General features: G+C 37.9%; 3 protein-coding genes across 3 annotated transcripts; 2 read left to right on the top strand and 1 right to left on the bottom strand.

Moving 5' to 3' along the window:
• Window positions 1–1,638: 1,638 nt before the first annotated feature.
• Window positions 1,639–2,574, bottom strand: LOC144667281 (melanocyte-stimulating hormone receptor-like). The gene has a single exon (XM_078528676.1). It carries the CDS (start codon window positions 2,572–2,574, stop codon window positions 1,639–1,641), a length of 936 nt encoding a protein of 311 aa, XP_078384802.1.
• A 1,905-nt stretch (window positions 2,575–4,479) lies between these two features.
• On the top strand, window positions 4,480–11,495 carry LOC144629199 (ADP-ribosylation factor-like protein 8). Its single transcript, XM_078487419.1, has 7 exons — window positions 4,480–4,649; window positions 6,370–6,453; window positions 7,562–7,635; window positions 8,076–8,169; window positions 8,398–8,465; window positions 10,672–10,742; window positions 11,381–11,495. The coding sequence occupies exons 1-7, from the start codon at window positions 4,527–4,529 to the stop codon at window positions 11,473–11,475; spliced, it is 609 nt and encodes a 202-aa protein (XP_078343545.1). The 5' UTR covers window positions 4,480–4,526; the 3' UTR covers window positions 11,476–11,495.
• A 921-nt stretch (window positions 11,496–12,416) lies between these two features.
• On the top strand, window positions 12,417–14,093 carry LOC144628055 (uncharacterized). The gene has a single exon (XM_078486108.1). The coding sequence runs from the start codon at window positions 12,665–12,667 to the stop codon at window positions 13,688–13,690; it is 1,026 nt and encodes a 341-aa protein (XP_078342234.1). The 5' UTR covers window positions 12,417–12,664; the 3' UTR covers window positions 13,691–14,093.
• Window positions 14,094–15,714: the final 1,621 nt, after the last annotated feature.

Genomic DNA, 15,714 nt, shown 5'->3' with positions numbered 1-15,714 from the left:
TGACAGAGGCGATAGAAACGATCGGGGCGATTATATGACAACCAGGCCTAGAGATACATCAGTGTATTAACAAAAGTTCTCTCCATTCTTGCAAAACAACACCCAGTTTCAGAGCACGTTAAATTGCTCTTTTTCCCGTCGAATTTATGCAGATAGTCGAGACCTATTATTTTTTTATTTCGATTATAAATATAATTTTCTAACTAAACCAAAGCCTGAATAAATGACGCAATACATTCATCGGAGTTCCTAAATATATGAAACAGATAAAATGGCTGTATTTAATTTAATTTCCTCTTTCCCTTTGCGTGTAATTATATAAGGAAGACGTAGCAAGATACGACAATAGTTTATGCATGTAAGTTTAAAAAAAAAATAGGCATGCTTTTGTCTTAAACTAATTCAAAAACTGTAAAGAAATATAGCACATTATCCTGGCTTATTTAATGTCGACTAAGTTGTCTAAGTTAATGGCAACTGGCTCTTCTGGATCATGTTCGATCCCCAGCGTGAATTTTTTTAAAAAACTCAATTTACACGACATTTGCTTAACCGGAATTTTGCTTCGATATCGCTTCTCATTCAAAGGCCACATCCATGTTTTACCTCACTGTGTGGCGTTTTTTTTCGTTTAATGTTCACTACTTTAAAGAATATGTTGCCTGGAAAGAGATCGCATAAATGAAATATAACAACCGAAAAAGGTTTATCTCCAGATGAAATGGTAAGGTATGTTTTAAAATCATGCCTTAAGGGTGGGTTTATATGGTTTGTCCTATAAATTTTCAGCTGTCGAGGAATAGAAAATGCAACTGCTAATATTGTCACTTATGATTCGGTTTTTTATTACGTTGGCCATACAACATCATATCGTAAAAAAAATATTTACGCAGATTTTAAAAAAAGAATAAACCAACAGTCATTTCTCCGTTTCGCCCTTCAAACGTTTATTGGGTAAATCACCTTTGCATATAATTGAAAATGACGAGATAAATGTTGATATAGGCTACGTTGAAATCTCCAAGTATCTCTCGCTTCTTAAATCAGCACACCGTCTTCTTTCCATTTGTTTCGAATCTCCATTACTACTGTTAACTCGCTTTACTATACCTTGTGTACACTATGTTTCGCTTTTTATTTGCTGCATAAATTGTGAACTTTACTATGACCGACTTGCGTGCTATGATTAACAAAATTAGTATTCTGTCTTTACAAAATATTAATTTTCGTATTTAATCAGTTTTTTTTCCTCATTTTCCTTTTTGGCTAATAATATTCAATATAGTCAACATAGGGGTAGCTCGCCCAGAACAGCTTCGCTACCTACGAGCTACTAAATTCTAAAAACAATCGTATCTTTACAAAGTACCGACTTTATTAAGCTTTAGCAGTCTTATGTTTTGCTAGTCGATTGTGTCTATAGAAGTTAGTTATTCATCTAAACCATCTAATGGTTCTCTTCTTAAATACATACACATAAGGTTGTCCTGATCTGGAACCGAAATTGTCTTCTCAGGTGTTCGCAGTTAGTTTTGTTTTTCATCTGGCAGTACTGAAATCAGTTTCGGTAACTACCACCATTTACATTTGGTCCTTTGGTTGTCTCAGTTCTACTGTTTAGTTTCACCGTATGCCGTCTTAATCAGCACTTTCATTAGAGAAGCACCAAAACTGTCTGATTGTTTCCTTCACTGCTTGTCGTACTTCCCTCATCTTCCAACAGTACAAAAATGGGTTTAGAGATGAGTTTAAGAAGACTAAGCTTGATACAAACCTCCCGCCTAGAACAAATGATGGGGATGATCCAAACTTTGGAATGAGAGCTGTGTATATGCCATATGGAAGAAAACAAGCCACTAATGTCAGCTGAATCCACAATGCGGTTGAAACAGTCTTTCTGTATAGTGCTATGTTCATTTGAGTTCCTCCTGCATAAGCCTGCCCTTGGTTAAGGATTTGTGCCATTTTACGGCGGAGATTGAAGTAAATTTTCGCGTATGATACAACTGATGTTATAATACAAACAGATATTAGTAAGTAGCCGAACCATAGGAAAAACAGTTGGACCCAGAAGTACGTGATGGCAACAGAAATGTGCAATAACCAAATCATGGCTACAACCACACGGGTTCGTTTTAAAGTTACAATTTGTCGGTACCTCAGCCTTAATAACAGGGCGAGAAGTCTGTCCACACTTATAGCGGTTAGAGTTGACAACGACACGCCATTTACGATAACGCCTATAACTACATTTGAGGTTGCAATGCGATAGCAGAGTTCTTTGTCTCCATTTATCTCAGATATTAAAATGATCACATAGGTAGGCTGCAGAATTAAACCAACGCATAGATCGGTGGCCGAGAGGCAAATGTACAACAGTTTCGAAGGCGGGTGGAGCGAAGACTCCTTTTGAAGAGCAACAATAATTAGAGTATTTCCCAGAGATGTGGCGACGGACAGGAAAATGTTTACGGCTGCGATGAATCGCAAGGCGTGTGGCTCATCCAGTGATGTGGAACAAATCAGATCTTCAAACGTTCCCTGGCTTTCATCTTCAGTAAAATTCGCAGCCATTGTGTAATTTGTGGTGATACAACAGATACAACAAATATAATACACAGGTGAATCCACACAGTGTAGTCTAATTTGCATTCCCATTTGGAGTTGCCTACACTAGATGGAATCTTAAGCGTCATTCGATATCTAAATTCACTGACATGTTCACCTTTAAAGTTTTTTTAAACCTCAGCTTACTTAAGAAGTTGTTTTAGGCAATTAGTAGTTAGCCTTTAAACATTTAGATTAGGCTACTTGTTAAATATTAGTGTTACTTTAATGCGACTGCAGGGAAAAGACTTCCTTTAATATATTTTTGTTTAATTTTGCTTTGTCATGATATAAATGCAGTTATATTGTATTAGTTTCTACCACCTTCCCGATCATTCATTACAACTGATATCATCTATAAAAATAGGGATTTTTAGTAGGGCAAAAATATCAGTAGTTGAACATGTTATTTTCTGTTTTTTTTTTTTTTTTTTTTTTTCTGAATTATTTAAGCGTAAAAATAAATTAACTTGCCATTCAAATGACTCAGAACGTCAAATTTTATTTTGCGTCACAATTTCGATATTTAAATAATGCCTCATCATGTTTGCCTTATTTAATGAATCTACGAAGTAAGGTTAAGGAAGCAGAAAGGGAAATGTTTATCCGATAAACATGGCATTATGATCGAATTAACGCTAAGAATAATTGTATTGGTAATTTGTGCTAGATAGTTAGAAACATGTTTTTTTTTTTGTACTGTGGAGATGAGAAGAATATATGCTTCTGAGAAATCTCTAATTCAAAGGAAAATCGTTACCATTGAATTTTTGGAAGACGAAATTTAAAGTCATCGTAGACATGCAAGGGTCCAGCCATGGAAATGACTCTGGAGAGAGGGGAGAAAAGGAAAGGAAGGTTAATGTATAGATAAAACGCAGTGCAACTTTATTTGCCGTATTATGGAAAGCTTATAGTTTAGGAAAACTGCTTGCATTATTACGCACATGCAGGAATTATCATGTAAAACGTTTTTGAGCTGTCATCCCATCCGTATATGCCACCTGCTATTCTACATTTGAAATGGATAGGAGTACATCAGCATTTTCTTTTTCAACTACAAGATATCTTAATTTGGTATTTCCAACGCTGTAAACCTATAGGTATTATCTATTTGAATGTCAGAGTTGAAAACTATTCAAAGATAAAGAATGCTTTTATAGACCAATTCGGCTGACGTGTTTACATCGTTGTTGCCAAAACCCGAGGAGGCACCCTAGGAGTCCCCGCGTGTATACATACAAGGACAAAGAATGTTTGTTGAAAAAGTAAGAAATGTGTTTGTAATGGGCGGAGCGTTCTCGATTTGACAAAACTAGGCGCGCACGGTCGTCTCGGGTAATATTTTAGCAAGCGCGCACGGTGGTGTCGGGTACTTGCAACCATGAGGTCGCGTTGCGTCACCTTCGAGCTTCGCCATCTTCTAGCAGCATTTCGTTTTCCGGTTTTGGTTTACGCGTGTTCACAGATTTGTTCGAGCGGTTTCTCTGCTTTAAGTGATATTTGAAGCAGTTGTTAGTAATACGTCGAAAGATTTCGAGCAATTGGTTTCGTGTTCTTGGCTACGTGTGTTCCAAGAGCTGGTTCGAGCGTCAACGTTTGCTTTCGGGGGTTTGTATTGTATACATCTTACAACGGGTAATAAACAAAAATGTAATACAAGGTAATTCGTTTCGCTAACAAACTGTCAGATTATTTGATCCAAAAAGTGGGTTGAATAAAGATCAAAAATTGTTTTCTCGAATCTTTGAACCGTGTAATGTGTTATGTGTTAACCTGGTCTCTTTCAGTTCTGATTAATTTTCAGGGTCCAGGCTCTCCCGTTCGCAGAGCATGCGCATGGAATATCTCGGGATGTAAAAAGTTATTGCTTCCTGTGTTGAACGGTAGTCAGTTATTCGTGTGCATTCAGATAGAAAATGTTGGCTTTTTACAGGAGTGTATTTGATTGGATAAACAATGCATTCTTTAAAGAGGAAACCAAGGTTGTGTTGGTAGGGTTGCAAAAGTCTGGCAAGACGACATTTCTCAATGTCATCATGGTTAGTAAACCTACTAAATGACTGCTTTATATTTATTCAAACTTTTAGGGTCGAGTCGATTAACATTCAACGTAACTGGATCGTTTTTTAACAGTTCTACGGGTAGTCCTGATGGGTCTGTAATCAATGGCTTAGACGATTTGTTGGTATGTTCTATTCAGTAGACCGGAGGACGCAAAGTTTTATTTTTCAAATTCGGAGAATTTTATAAATAACGGATTCCGAGAAATGTTGTCACCGGCCTTAAGGTGACCTGTGGTCACGAAATCATCAAACAATCACAAGGAAAATGAATGAAAACGAGTTTTGTAGTAATATATTAGGGAAAAAGTTTACTTACATTCAACTAGCGTTTTTCAACATGATAAATTTGAAAGTATTGTTAAAGTTTTGGGTCGTTTAAACACCAAATAGTCGGTTTCGTTTCTACCAGCGTCTACCGACGAACAAACCCTTTTTATAAGGTCATTAAAAAGGCAGCTCAGGGCTACTCAAATAGTTTCATCAGCTACATCGTTTACATTGGTTGAACAGTTTTAAAAACATTCTCTGGTTAAAAAAAATGAATTTTGAAAAGATAAGCTTTTGGCTACCAGTCTGTAGCCTTTCAATTTACCGTGAGTATGTAGCTTTTGATCTTTAATGTGTTTCGGCCTGGTTGATCTTCTATTTTAAAAATATTAGTTTAGGAAACTGGTAGACGCCCTATGCTCCCAAGGGGGTGAAAAGGAACAATGATGTACACGTATTTAATGCCTAGTCTGGAAAGATTTATCAACAGATTAGATAGCAGAAGCAAAGATAGCGCTGTTGGTTACTTGACAATGCCAGTTCACTTGGACGAAAATAATTATAATAATAATAATAAAAAAAATGGAAAGTTGAAAATACACATCTACAATATATCTCTTAGGGCATTTTTTCGATTCCGAACGTAGAAATGAAAATTTCAAGAGAAAAACAAATGAGACAAATGTGGAAATTATCGAGGGACATAGAGAAGACATGTCAAACTAAAATGATGAAGTCTAAAATTGATAGTTATAAGAAGTGAGGGAGATTAAGCAATGTTTATGGAAACAGAATCAAAACCGGCCCCGTTTAAAGGCACCCCAGTTCATTTAACAAGAGCTATTTTATTTACGTTACAATTCCCTGGCATTTCATAAGTGCATCATTTCTAGATCTAGAAAAAGCTGCCTTCATAAGGCTTTTGGACTATTTTTGACCAGTTAATTTGTCTTTGCTCCTGTCATGAATAACGTTATTATAAAACCCACATCAGCTATTAGTCAAGCTGGTTTTAATGCAGATCCTCTATCCAGGTCGAATTGGAATTTGGAAATGTTGATTTTCAGGAAAGGAGAAAACACTTAGAGCAAGGAGGCGAACCAACAACAAACTCAGCCTACATATAACGCCGGGTCGGTCCGGTAATCGAACACGGGTCGCATTGGTGAGAGGCGAGCGCTCTCAAGAATGCGCCATGTCTCTGCTGAGCTCTCCAATCTAACCTTTTTTATTTTTTAGTATTTTATTAAACCCCACCTTCACTTATGACAAATTCTCGTATACGTTTTTTACACTTGGATTTGCATAGAAAATGCTTTATTTTAAATTAGCACTTTAAATTTTCGAATTTCCACTAAAAGCTAAAGTTACTATGGTAACTATACTTATGTAATAAGTTTGACCACAACTTGCATTTATGTTAATTTAGTCTGGTCATCAGTTTAGTGAAGACATGCTTCCTACAGTTGGGTGGCAGATGAGAAAGTATGCGAATGGAAATGGTGTTATAAAGGTATGGTAAACATACATCTGGAACATCATGATGTGATGTGTTTTTTTTTAAACCTTTACGATGTCATTTGAATGCTAAAATTTGTTTTTTTCAAACAGCCAAAAATACTCTCTTATTTTAAGTCTTGAACTTTTAATCCCATTAAGCAAAATAAGCGTACACATTCCGAATAAAGAAAGTATGTACTTTTTTTCCTTTAAGTGCTCTGCAATATCATGATGATTGATGCTAATTACGTTTAACTTTGAGACGTACAAGAGAAAATGTTTTCATTTATTCATTTTTGTGCTCCATGGTTATAAATAGTGTTCTAAAATTTTATTCCAGACCGGGTTGTCCCATACCTCTGGGGATAGCCAGCATGAATGGGATCCTTGAGTCAATCGCATTTTAGAGTTAAATTCAACAGTACCCATTTACACACCTGGTTGGAAAGTACAGTGGCTATAAGAGTAAAGTGGCTTGCCCAAGAACACAATATAATGACCTGGCCACAGTTTGAGTCCGGACAGCTCGATCCGGAGTCCAGTTCGCTAACAAGAGGCGCTTTGCAATATCCGGTGACATATTTATGTAGTAGGACATCCAAAACAAAGGAAGGTGAAGCTTGACAAGTGCGAGTCGCTTTGTTCTGAATCTCCCATTGCGTAACTTGCGTCACCGCATGGCCGGTTTTGCACCATTTAACCATGATCATTCATGCATAGGGTCTATTATAGCAACCACGCCTTCCACGAAAAGTCTGTGACTGTTTTGTAATTATTCAGTGACCTCCGATTTTACGCCAATCCCCTGTTGACAAGAAGGGGCCAAATGAAACAAGGCTGGTTCATCTTTTTGTTTTTTTGTTTTTTGTTTTGTTTTGGTCATCAACAATAGATTGGTTTAAAATTGAGGAAAGGTCAAAGTTAAAGAGGCGAATCTCAAAGACAAGACCCTTATCTTTATTAGAATGACGAATAGTCTTTCTTACTGAAGTGTAATAGCTATTGGGGCATGACACTTTACTCTTACAGTGCATCTCCTCACCTAGATAGTACGGAACCCCAGCGAAACACCTCTTTTGCTAAATGCTTCTCAATCTCATTTCTGGTTTCGTTACTAGTAGGTCTGGGACCTCGGAGGTTCTCCTCGATTTAGAAAGCTGTGGGAAGGGTTCTGTCAAGGCGTCAGTTGCATAGTGTAGGTATTAATAATATTCTAAATCAAACTTCTTTGGCATACTTCTTCCATTTTTTTTATTCTAAAGTGTATTTACAAAATTTATGTATTTTTATATTACATTAGCATTATGGCCTTATTTTCTATCAATGTCCGTTATTTCATGACGTTCTAAGAAAATAGGGAAATCTAAAATGACGAGTCAAGGACGGCGGATTTCGTTACGTTATATGACGTGAAAACCAATAACGTAGTGTCACCTTAACAAGCACAGGGCTCTGTATCTAATGTTAATCAATTTTGCTGTGACTTAATGGAACTAAAACCTTAAGGGGGGGGGGGGGGGGTTGAGCTGGGGTATAAATTAGCTTGTACGTACGATATAAAATCATTTTATGTTTGACTTGGCTACAAGCGTCACCCATGTGGCTTGTTTACAATTCTCATTCTCTACAATGTAGGTACATGGTGGACGCTGCAGATGTTGGGAACATAGATATCTCCAGGGACGAGCTTCATCGACTGTTAGGGAAGCCGCAATTAGCAGGCATTCCTGTAAGTAATGTATGAAGTGCTACTTCAGTGCTAATTTACTCGAGAATAACTACTGCGCGTTCATAAAAGACGTAATCGTCCAAATTCTCGGACGTTCGCTTCGACTACCAGTGAGCTGGTTCCCCACAATATTTAATTTGCGAGCATTCCTGTATTTTTATTAAGCCCTCAAAACTAAAACAATTGTCTAGCGAGCTGATTAATTTTTAATATGATTAATTTTTGTAGGTTTTAATTTTAGGAAACAAAAAGGATCTCCCATATTCGTTGGATGAGAGAGAACTGGTGTTAAGAATGTAAGTACTGTGTCACAAATTTAAAGAACTATGTTACGGATCACATTGTATTTTCCTCTTCTTTTACCTATTATGATGTTTCAAAATCTTTAGTAAAATTCTATGTTAAATGTTTCCTTTTTTGTGTTTTTCGACCATAGTACATCGATTAATTTTAAGTTCCTTAAGATCAGTCTATTTGAAAAATGTTTTAAACTACTCAAAGACATACCGTTTGTCATTCTCAGGTAGTTAAGTATAATTAAGGCCTGGTTCAGCGACATAACGACATAATGACATTTACATAAAGTCGTCATTATGTTTCAACTATGTCGTTAGGTTAATTGTTATGACACTGGTCACATAAAACATCAACTTGAGGTGTTTTTGCATTTGCGTGACCTTGCCGTTAAATCGTTATGTCGCTAGCGTACGGGCTTTGAAAGCGTACGGGCTATCGAAAGCGTACGGGCTATTTGAAAGCGTACGGGCTATCAGATCCTGCACTGAAACTGATGCAATCGTACTTCAGTAATCGAGAAAATAGAACAAGAGTAGGTAACTCTACTAGTGCTTGGGGGGCGCTTAAACGGGGCTGCCCACAGGGATCATCTCTGGGACCACTGCTGTGGAACATATACCAAAATGATCTGTTCTACGCTGGCGTAAAATCTCAACTGTCTGCTTATGCTGATGACCACCAGCTATATTCCTCCAACAAGGAATTAAGAACAGCCATGGATGAAGTTGAGAAAGATGGGGCAAAGACATCTAGCTGGTACAAGTCAAACTTCCTGGAGGGCAATTACAGCAAATACCAAGCGATGATAATAGCGAGAGATACACAACAGACGGAGTTAGTAATTAACAACAGTAAAATTGATATCACCGATGCATTTAAGCTGTTGGGCGTGATCATCGACAAAGACCTTAACTTTACGGAACATAATTTATATCGCAGGTTTGCTTGAAGACTAGCAAAATGATTGGCGTCCTGCGAAGGCTGAAAAACCTCATCCCCATACATGCAAAATTGAAGATCTATAAGACAGCAATAGTACCCCATCTAACATACTGTAGCTTGGTGTGGCATTTCTGCCGAGCAAGCGACACAAGGAAACTGGAGAGGATCAATGAGAGAGGACTCCGTACAGTATTCTGCGATCGGGTCTCCTCCTATAGTGACCTCCTAAAACGCGCGGGGATGACCAGCTTGTATAACAAACGATTGCAAGAGATCGCAGTTTTCATGTTTAAAGTGAAACATAGATTACTTCCTAGCAACGTAGTAGAGCTTTTTCCTAGATCACCCTCGAGCTATAGCTTAAGGAACTCAGATTTTTACGTACCCAGAGTAAGAACTGTCAAGTACGGGAAACATTCCCTTCGTTTCCTTGGGCCATTGATGTGGTCGAAATTAGACAATAGGGACAAAAACGAAACGTCCTTGCAGCGATTCAAGGCGAACATCAGGGGAAGGGAACTCAGTGGACTTGTCGGAGGAGACACATGCAAAGGGTGTCACCTTTGCAACTCTTGAGCCGAAACCACCCTATAAGTATTAAATATAGGTTCGATATTCCGTATTTTAAAGTAGTATCTTAATTGTAGGAATTAGATGTAAATACAAAGAGTATTGGAAAATGTAGCATAATTTAATGTAAATAGACCAGAATCGTTTTTGTACTTATATTATATTTTAGTTTAAACAGTGTCCCCGATTAGTAAGCTTAAGGCTAGCTAGAAGAATAGACACTTAAATAAAGTTCTTATTATTATTATTATAGCGTGGTTCAGGCCTAAGTCATCTCCTTCTATTAAGCCATGCCTTGATATTATTTAGACCGGACTTTTTTCAGGAATGAGTGTTTATCCCTAGCTCCCACCTGCCGACCATTTAAGTGGAAGGTAAAACTTGGCATGGCGTGCTGCATGTTTTAAACGATTCATGATCACATTCATGACAATTAGTAATGGCCAACCGATCTGGCGCACCAAAAGTAAACAACCGAATACTTAGTTCTTAGTGCTACTCGGTGGGAGTGATCGTAACAGCACCCATCCACCGACCCATAACATAAGGCGATAACTTAACGTCATTGCCTAAAAATCTAATAGTAGGGCTTTATTAGATATAGATATGTGCTCACTATCCATATATAGTGTAAACTTGTTTTTTTGTTAACGTTAACTCGTAACTTATTGATACTCTTCTACCTTGATGCAGGGATTTGTCTTCCATTCAAGGTAGAGACATCAGTTGCTATTGTATTTCTTGCAAAGAAAATGATAACATTGGTAAGTTCACGTGTCAGTTGCTTTCTGATCTGTTAAGTTTATTTTTATAACGTTGCCCGTCTTCTCATATCCTTCTGAAGTTAAATGACATTATTGCAGTTCAATCTTCAATCAACGATTTACGCTTTTTTCATCTTAGTGGACTTCTCGGGAAACAGGAGCTCACTTCAACCGGGTCAAAAGGTCACGTCTGTCAGTTGCGATTGGTAGATTTCGATCCATTTTGTTTGTCTCTGTTTTTTCATGATTCGTTGGCTGTCCGAGTTTTACCAGTCCGCGTTTTACTAGTCCGCGTTTTACTAGTCCGCGTTTTACAAGTCCGCTTTTTACAAGTCCGCGTTTTACAAGTCCGCGTTTTACTAGTCCGCGTTTTACTAGTCCGCGTTTTACTAGTCCAGTCCAGTCCAGTCCAGTCTGTGAAATACAGTATGCCGAAAACGTCAATCGTTAGTTGTCGTTAGTCGTTAGGGCGCAATCGTTAGTTGGATTTTGAATATCAGAGTTCGCATTTCACTGAAAACCGCAATAATTATGCTACTAACGATAAATTATGCAAACCTCTTTTTTTATAATGCAACTCTAATTAGACTGTCAATTAATTTTAAAAACTATGTTCGTTGTCATTTTTCATTTCTTAGAAATCGCCCTGCAGTGGTTAATGAAGAGGAACCATGATGAATGTCAGAGAGAGACTACAACTTCCGTAGCTTCAGTTACATTTACAGAATCTTAAAAATAAAATGAATAAACCAGTTTTATTGGGCTTAAATCAGCGTGATGCAAAAGCCAATGTTGAGCACCTATACTTCTTACTAGCTTAAACTGTCTCGATTCCAGTCTAAAAGTGCTCGGCTGAAGGTCATCCGATAACATATATTTCTTATTTCCTTTTCTTTCCTACATTAAATATGTATCGAATAAAGGGACAATAAACCGAATAGAAAAAAAATTGCTGTATAGACGCCGGCGGGTCGCGCATGTTTTATGTTTTGTTTTGTTTTATTTATTTATTTTTTTTTATTTCCCCTTTCACAACCTACTGGCCTGTGCCTTTTCTTACAACTATCTTACTACCCTTTGGGCCGATTCATGTACCAAACGCAAGATTTGTTCGTCGAATCATTAAACTACTTGTGACAACGTTAGCGTCCCAACGTAAAAAAAAAAACCTTTTCAACATTGAAAAGCTCATTTTGTTCCTTTGCAGTAGAGGACTGGGGCCGGGGCACACCTGTTAACATTGTGCTGATGGGGGCTGTGGGTAAAGGTGGAATCGTGGGTTGAACAGTCGGTTTTTCTCTGCTTCTACAGCATCCACAGCGGCGCCATATATTGCTTTTTGATAAATTTAACTGGTTTTTATTTGTTTATTCAACCAATATCCTTCAAATGCCGAAGCGCTACTAATCTGACCCTGTTTGTAAAGATGTTCGACATTTTGGTTATTTGACTCTCGACTGTGAATCGTCAAGAAAAAAATCTTTGTTTGCAATCTGTTTCAATCGTTTCCCAAGAACATACCCCCGCTTTTGTCTTTCACTGTTTTTTGGCTGCCTTTATATCTTGATAAATGTTTTTGACGTTTCAGTTTGTTTTATAAAAAAATCTATTCATTGTAAACAGTCACCGAAGATTCGCGGCCCCTTTAATCCTTTGTCTGTTGCCCAGACGAAGAGCTCATTAACTAGCTAGCAGCAATTCGTCTTCAGATAACGTAAACTTTTTATCAACCTTAACCGTTAATCACAACAAGTGTTTCTTGTTGCTTGTCAGTGAAGTATCTTAATTTAGAATCTACTGTATCTTTCCAATCGAGTGGACACGCACGTATTTACATAAGAATGCTGCAATGAATCCTGGGTTAAGGGGTCCGTTGTTTATCTCCTTAAACCGCTCAGTCTTTCTTATAAAAACACGGCACAATGTATAAACATGTCAAGCTTAAAATCAGCCGTCTTGTGCTGTTCAAGTGGGTCGGAAGATGCCTCTTCGTTTCGATCTTGCTTGTTCAGGTCTTGTTGCTTAATCAGTACCTGGTTACATACGAGAACAACTCATCGTTTCAAGCGTTTACACTCACTTACGTTCCAATGATTCTTCTCTGGGCTAAGGGACAGATGAACTATCGGCAGCGCGAGGTGGCGGCTGGTGTCTGGTTTCTATATATCTTACCGCTTTGTATTCATTCCGGGTGGATTCTGGGCACGTTAATGTCTAAGATCAACGTGGACTCTCCAGGACTCGACCACGGGTTCATTAAATATCCTTTATCTGCTACAGTTCTGGTGTACATGCTGTTAGATGCTGGAGAATTTGAACCTAAACTGCACATGAAACTAAACTGGCCCGTTATCGTCGACATCTTTGATATTATAAATCTTTTGGATGCAATCATTGATCCGAGAAAGAATGAAATTTTACCGAAGGATATACACTACTGCATTTGTGCGTTTGCCATTGTAAGCCTTGTCATTCTAACTTTTAGCTTTGCAATACCCGTCAGGGAGGCGCTGAGGAACACAGATGAAGGCAATAAGACACAAGTGAAAATTTATATAGTATATATTCTTGTGCAGGCGATTGTTGTTAACCTCCCATTTCTGGTGATCCGACTCGTGCTTCACTATACATATAAAACTGGAGCTTCAGTATTTGCCTTTAAAAATCTTTTAATCATAGTCACAAGCTTTATCAGAGTGAATTTTGATTGCTGTGCACACGATCAAGAACAAGAACAAGAACAAGAACACGAGCTACCTACTGTGAATGGTCTCACTCCAGCGAACACAGAGGAATCTGGAAGCGTGATACAATCCATGCAGTCTAGTCGCATGGATGATGTTTCTAGCATCGCTTCGTCTGGCAGGCGACCGCAGAAAGAGGAAAGAGTGCGATCGAGAATCGTGCAAGACAGAGAAGATCCCGAAGAGATAATCGTTCTAAGCTGAAGCAATAACAGTTGTTAAGTTTAATTTTATGCTGGTAATTATACGTTTAAAGAGGTCAAAAATACTTAATTAACAGAATTAGCGAAATTCAGCTTGAGCTTAGCGAGGCATTGCGCCGGTATGAAGTAGCTGATGTTGAAAAGTTGATCAAATAGTTAAATACATTATAATTCAGTATTCATAACAGAAGGAACAGAAACAACTTGCTGGAAACCACGAACAGATTGAAAGATAGCGAGCAATCAAATATGACATCATTCAACTTGTAAATGTTATCAAAATTTCCTCTTGTTTGGGACTATTTAAGCGGAAAGACAATTCCATTCTGTTTAACGTTATGAATAAAATCTATTCTTCAATGAAGTGATAGAAAGCTCGAGGGTGTGTGAGTTTTGACGGCTTATTTAACGCTAGCAGAAGCTTTTAGAATTGTTTAAACAATATTCGGATTATGCGACCTCCCCTCCCAAAAGATGGGCGCACTTAGGGTATATAACTTCAGAGAAATCAAAAACACCTTTACTTCGTTTATATTGTTAAATATGTAAACACCTTTTTGCATGTCTTTCACCGAAGGATATCTAAAGTTCATGCCGAGTCGAATTGTCTAACTGCGTCTTCCAAATTCTTCGTTTATATTTATTTGCGATTCCTAATACATTTTAGTATATCAAGGTGGTTTATATTCGCTTTAATTTTGTTTCCAAGCTTCAACTTTCAGCTTGTTCTCAGCAGTACGCACGCATCTTTTTTTTTTTAATTTGCGTCAGTTTAAAACTTTAAAACGAAAGTGCTTTCAACCATATCAGTGGCGTGACTGCCTCGTGCCAGTCTTCTTTTAAGACGGCGCGCTCACTGTGCATTCAGCGGACTTTCTAAAATAAACAGTTACTGTGCAATTATTGTACGTGACGGCTCGGGTCGAAATGTTGTTTCATCATTTATCGGTAACAAAGACAGCTGTGAGAATTGATGTTTATAATTAATAGAAGCCTTTAGCTAGATGACCACGATGCCAGAAAGGTTCAGCTATTGCGCGAACAATTATGGTCAGGGAAAACCTGGAAGCCGCCGTCATATCACTTTGAAGTTTTGCTCAAATGATGGGATGCCAAGAACGAGAAAACAATTTCTTGAAAGGTACTAGCTAATACTTTTGCAATCAGTAAATGGCATCATTATCCTCAGGCAATCGTTGCATGTATCGTTGTTGATTGCACTGCTCTCAAAGTGCTGAGTAACGAAACGCTTTCTGGATGTTGCAAAAATGGATGTCGCTTTCGCTCTAGATCGCTTATAAACGTGCGCGGCAACATCCTGTACTCGTAGATTGAGTCCAGCTCGGATCTAAAATCCGAGCTCTACCTCTCGTGCTCTCGGTGCATCGAGAACACGGCAACTAACAGACTTTTCACTTTTGTTATGCTTCCGCCATCTTTAAAATAATTATCAGCTAATGATTATTAGCTCAATTTAGTCTCGCAGTATTTAGTATTTTGCTATGTTTGCCTGCTCTTCCTTTCTTGACGAAAACTCGCGCGCCATACGATTATCGTTATTCTAGTGAATATTTGATTTCTGCCATAGAGGTTTTCGCAGGAAAATCCGCCATTTTGAAAATGGGGCAAAGGTTTCACGAAACGAAGTAGAAAGCGCCGTAATTTTCAAGTTTTATATACGTTAAAACACATACCTAATATTTAACGTTTATGATTAAAAATATAACGCAAAAAAGTCTTTTTTTATGAAAGTTATTTGACATCGAAATTCCTGATTTTCTGATACGTTTTTCCTACCTAGTTCTAAAGTTTGAGTTCTTGCGCCTCGCATTGCCGCATATCCATCAAATCAAATTCCGCTGACGTTATTTTTCCCGAGGATTCGCACCGAAATGTGGTCGAAACTGTTACCGTAACGTTTCGAAGCGGGACGTGTTTTGCTGTATATATATGGCAGGATGGAAAAGTTGCCGCTATCACTCTAAGACTGGCAATTATTTTATTTCGCGGTTTATACTACCTTGC

Source organism: Oculina patagonica, chromosome 10 (genome assembly GCF_052425735.1).
Source record: "Oculina patagonica isolate OP01 chromosome 10, crgOcupat, whole genome shotgun sequence".
Classification (NCBI taxonomy): Eukaryota; Metazoa; Cnidaria; class Anthozoa; order Scleractinia; family Oculinidae; genus Oculina; species Oculina patagonica.
The sequence above is the reverse complement of the archived record's forward strand: the minus strand, read 5'-3'. Positions and strand labels throughout refer to the sequence as shown.

Excerpts from the sequence above, each read along its gene's own strand:
- LOC144667281 (XM_078528676.1), bottom strand. The coding sequence starts at position 2,574 with ATGGCTGCGAATTTTACTGAAGATGAAAGCCAGGGAACGTTTGAAGAT.
- LOC144629199 (XM_078487419.1), top strand. The coding sequence starts at position 4,527 with ATGTTGGCTTTTTACAGGAGTGTATTTGATTGGATAAACAATGCATTC. Across the intron at positions 7,636-8,075 it reads CAAGGCGTCAGTTGCATAGT|GTACATGGTGGACGCTGCAG; the intron begins GTAGGTATTAAT and ends TCTACAATGTAG. Across the intron at positions 8,170-8,397 it reads CGCAATTAGCAGGCATTCCT|GTTTTAATTTTAGGAAACAA; the intron begins GTAAGTAATGTA and ends TAATTTTTGTAG.
- LOC144628055 (XM_078486108.1), top strand. The coding sequence starts at position 12,665 with ATGTATAAACATGTCAAGCTTAAAATCAGCCGTCTTGTGCTGTTCAAG.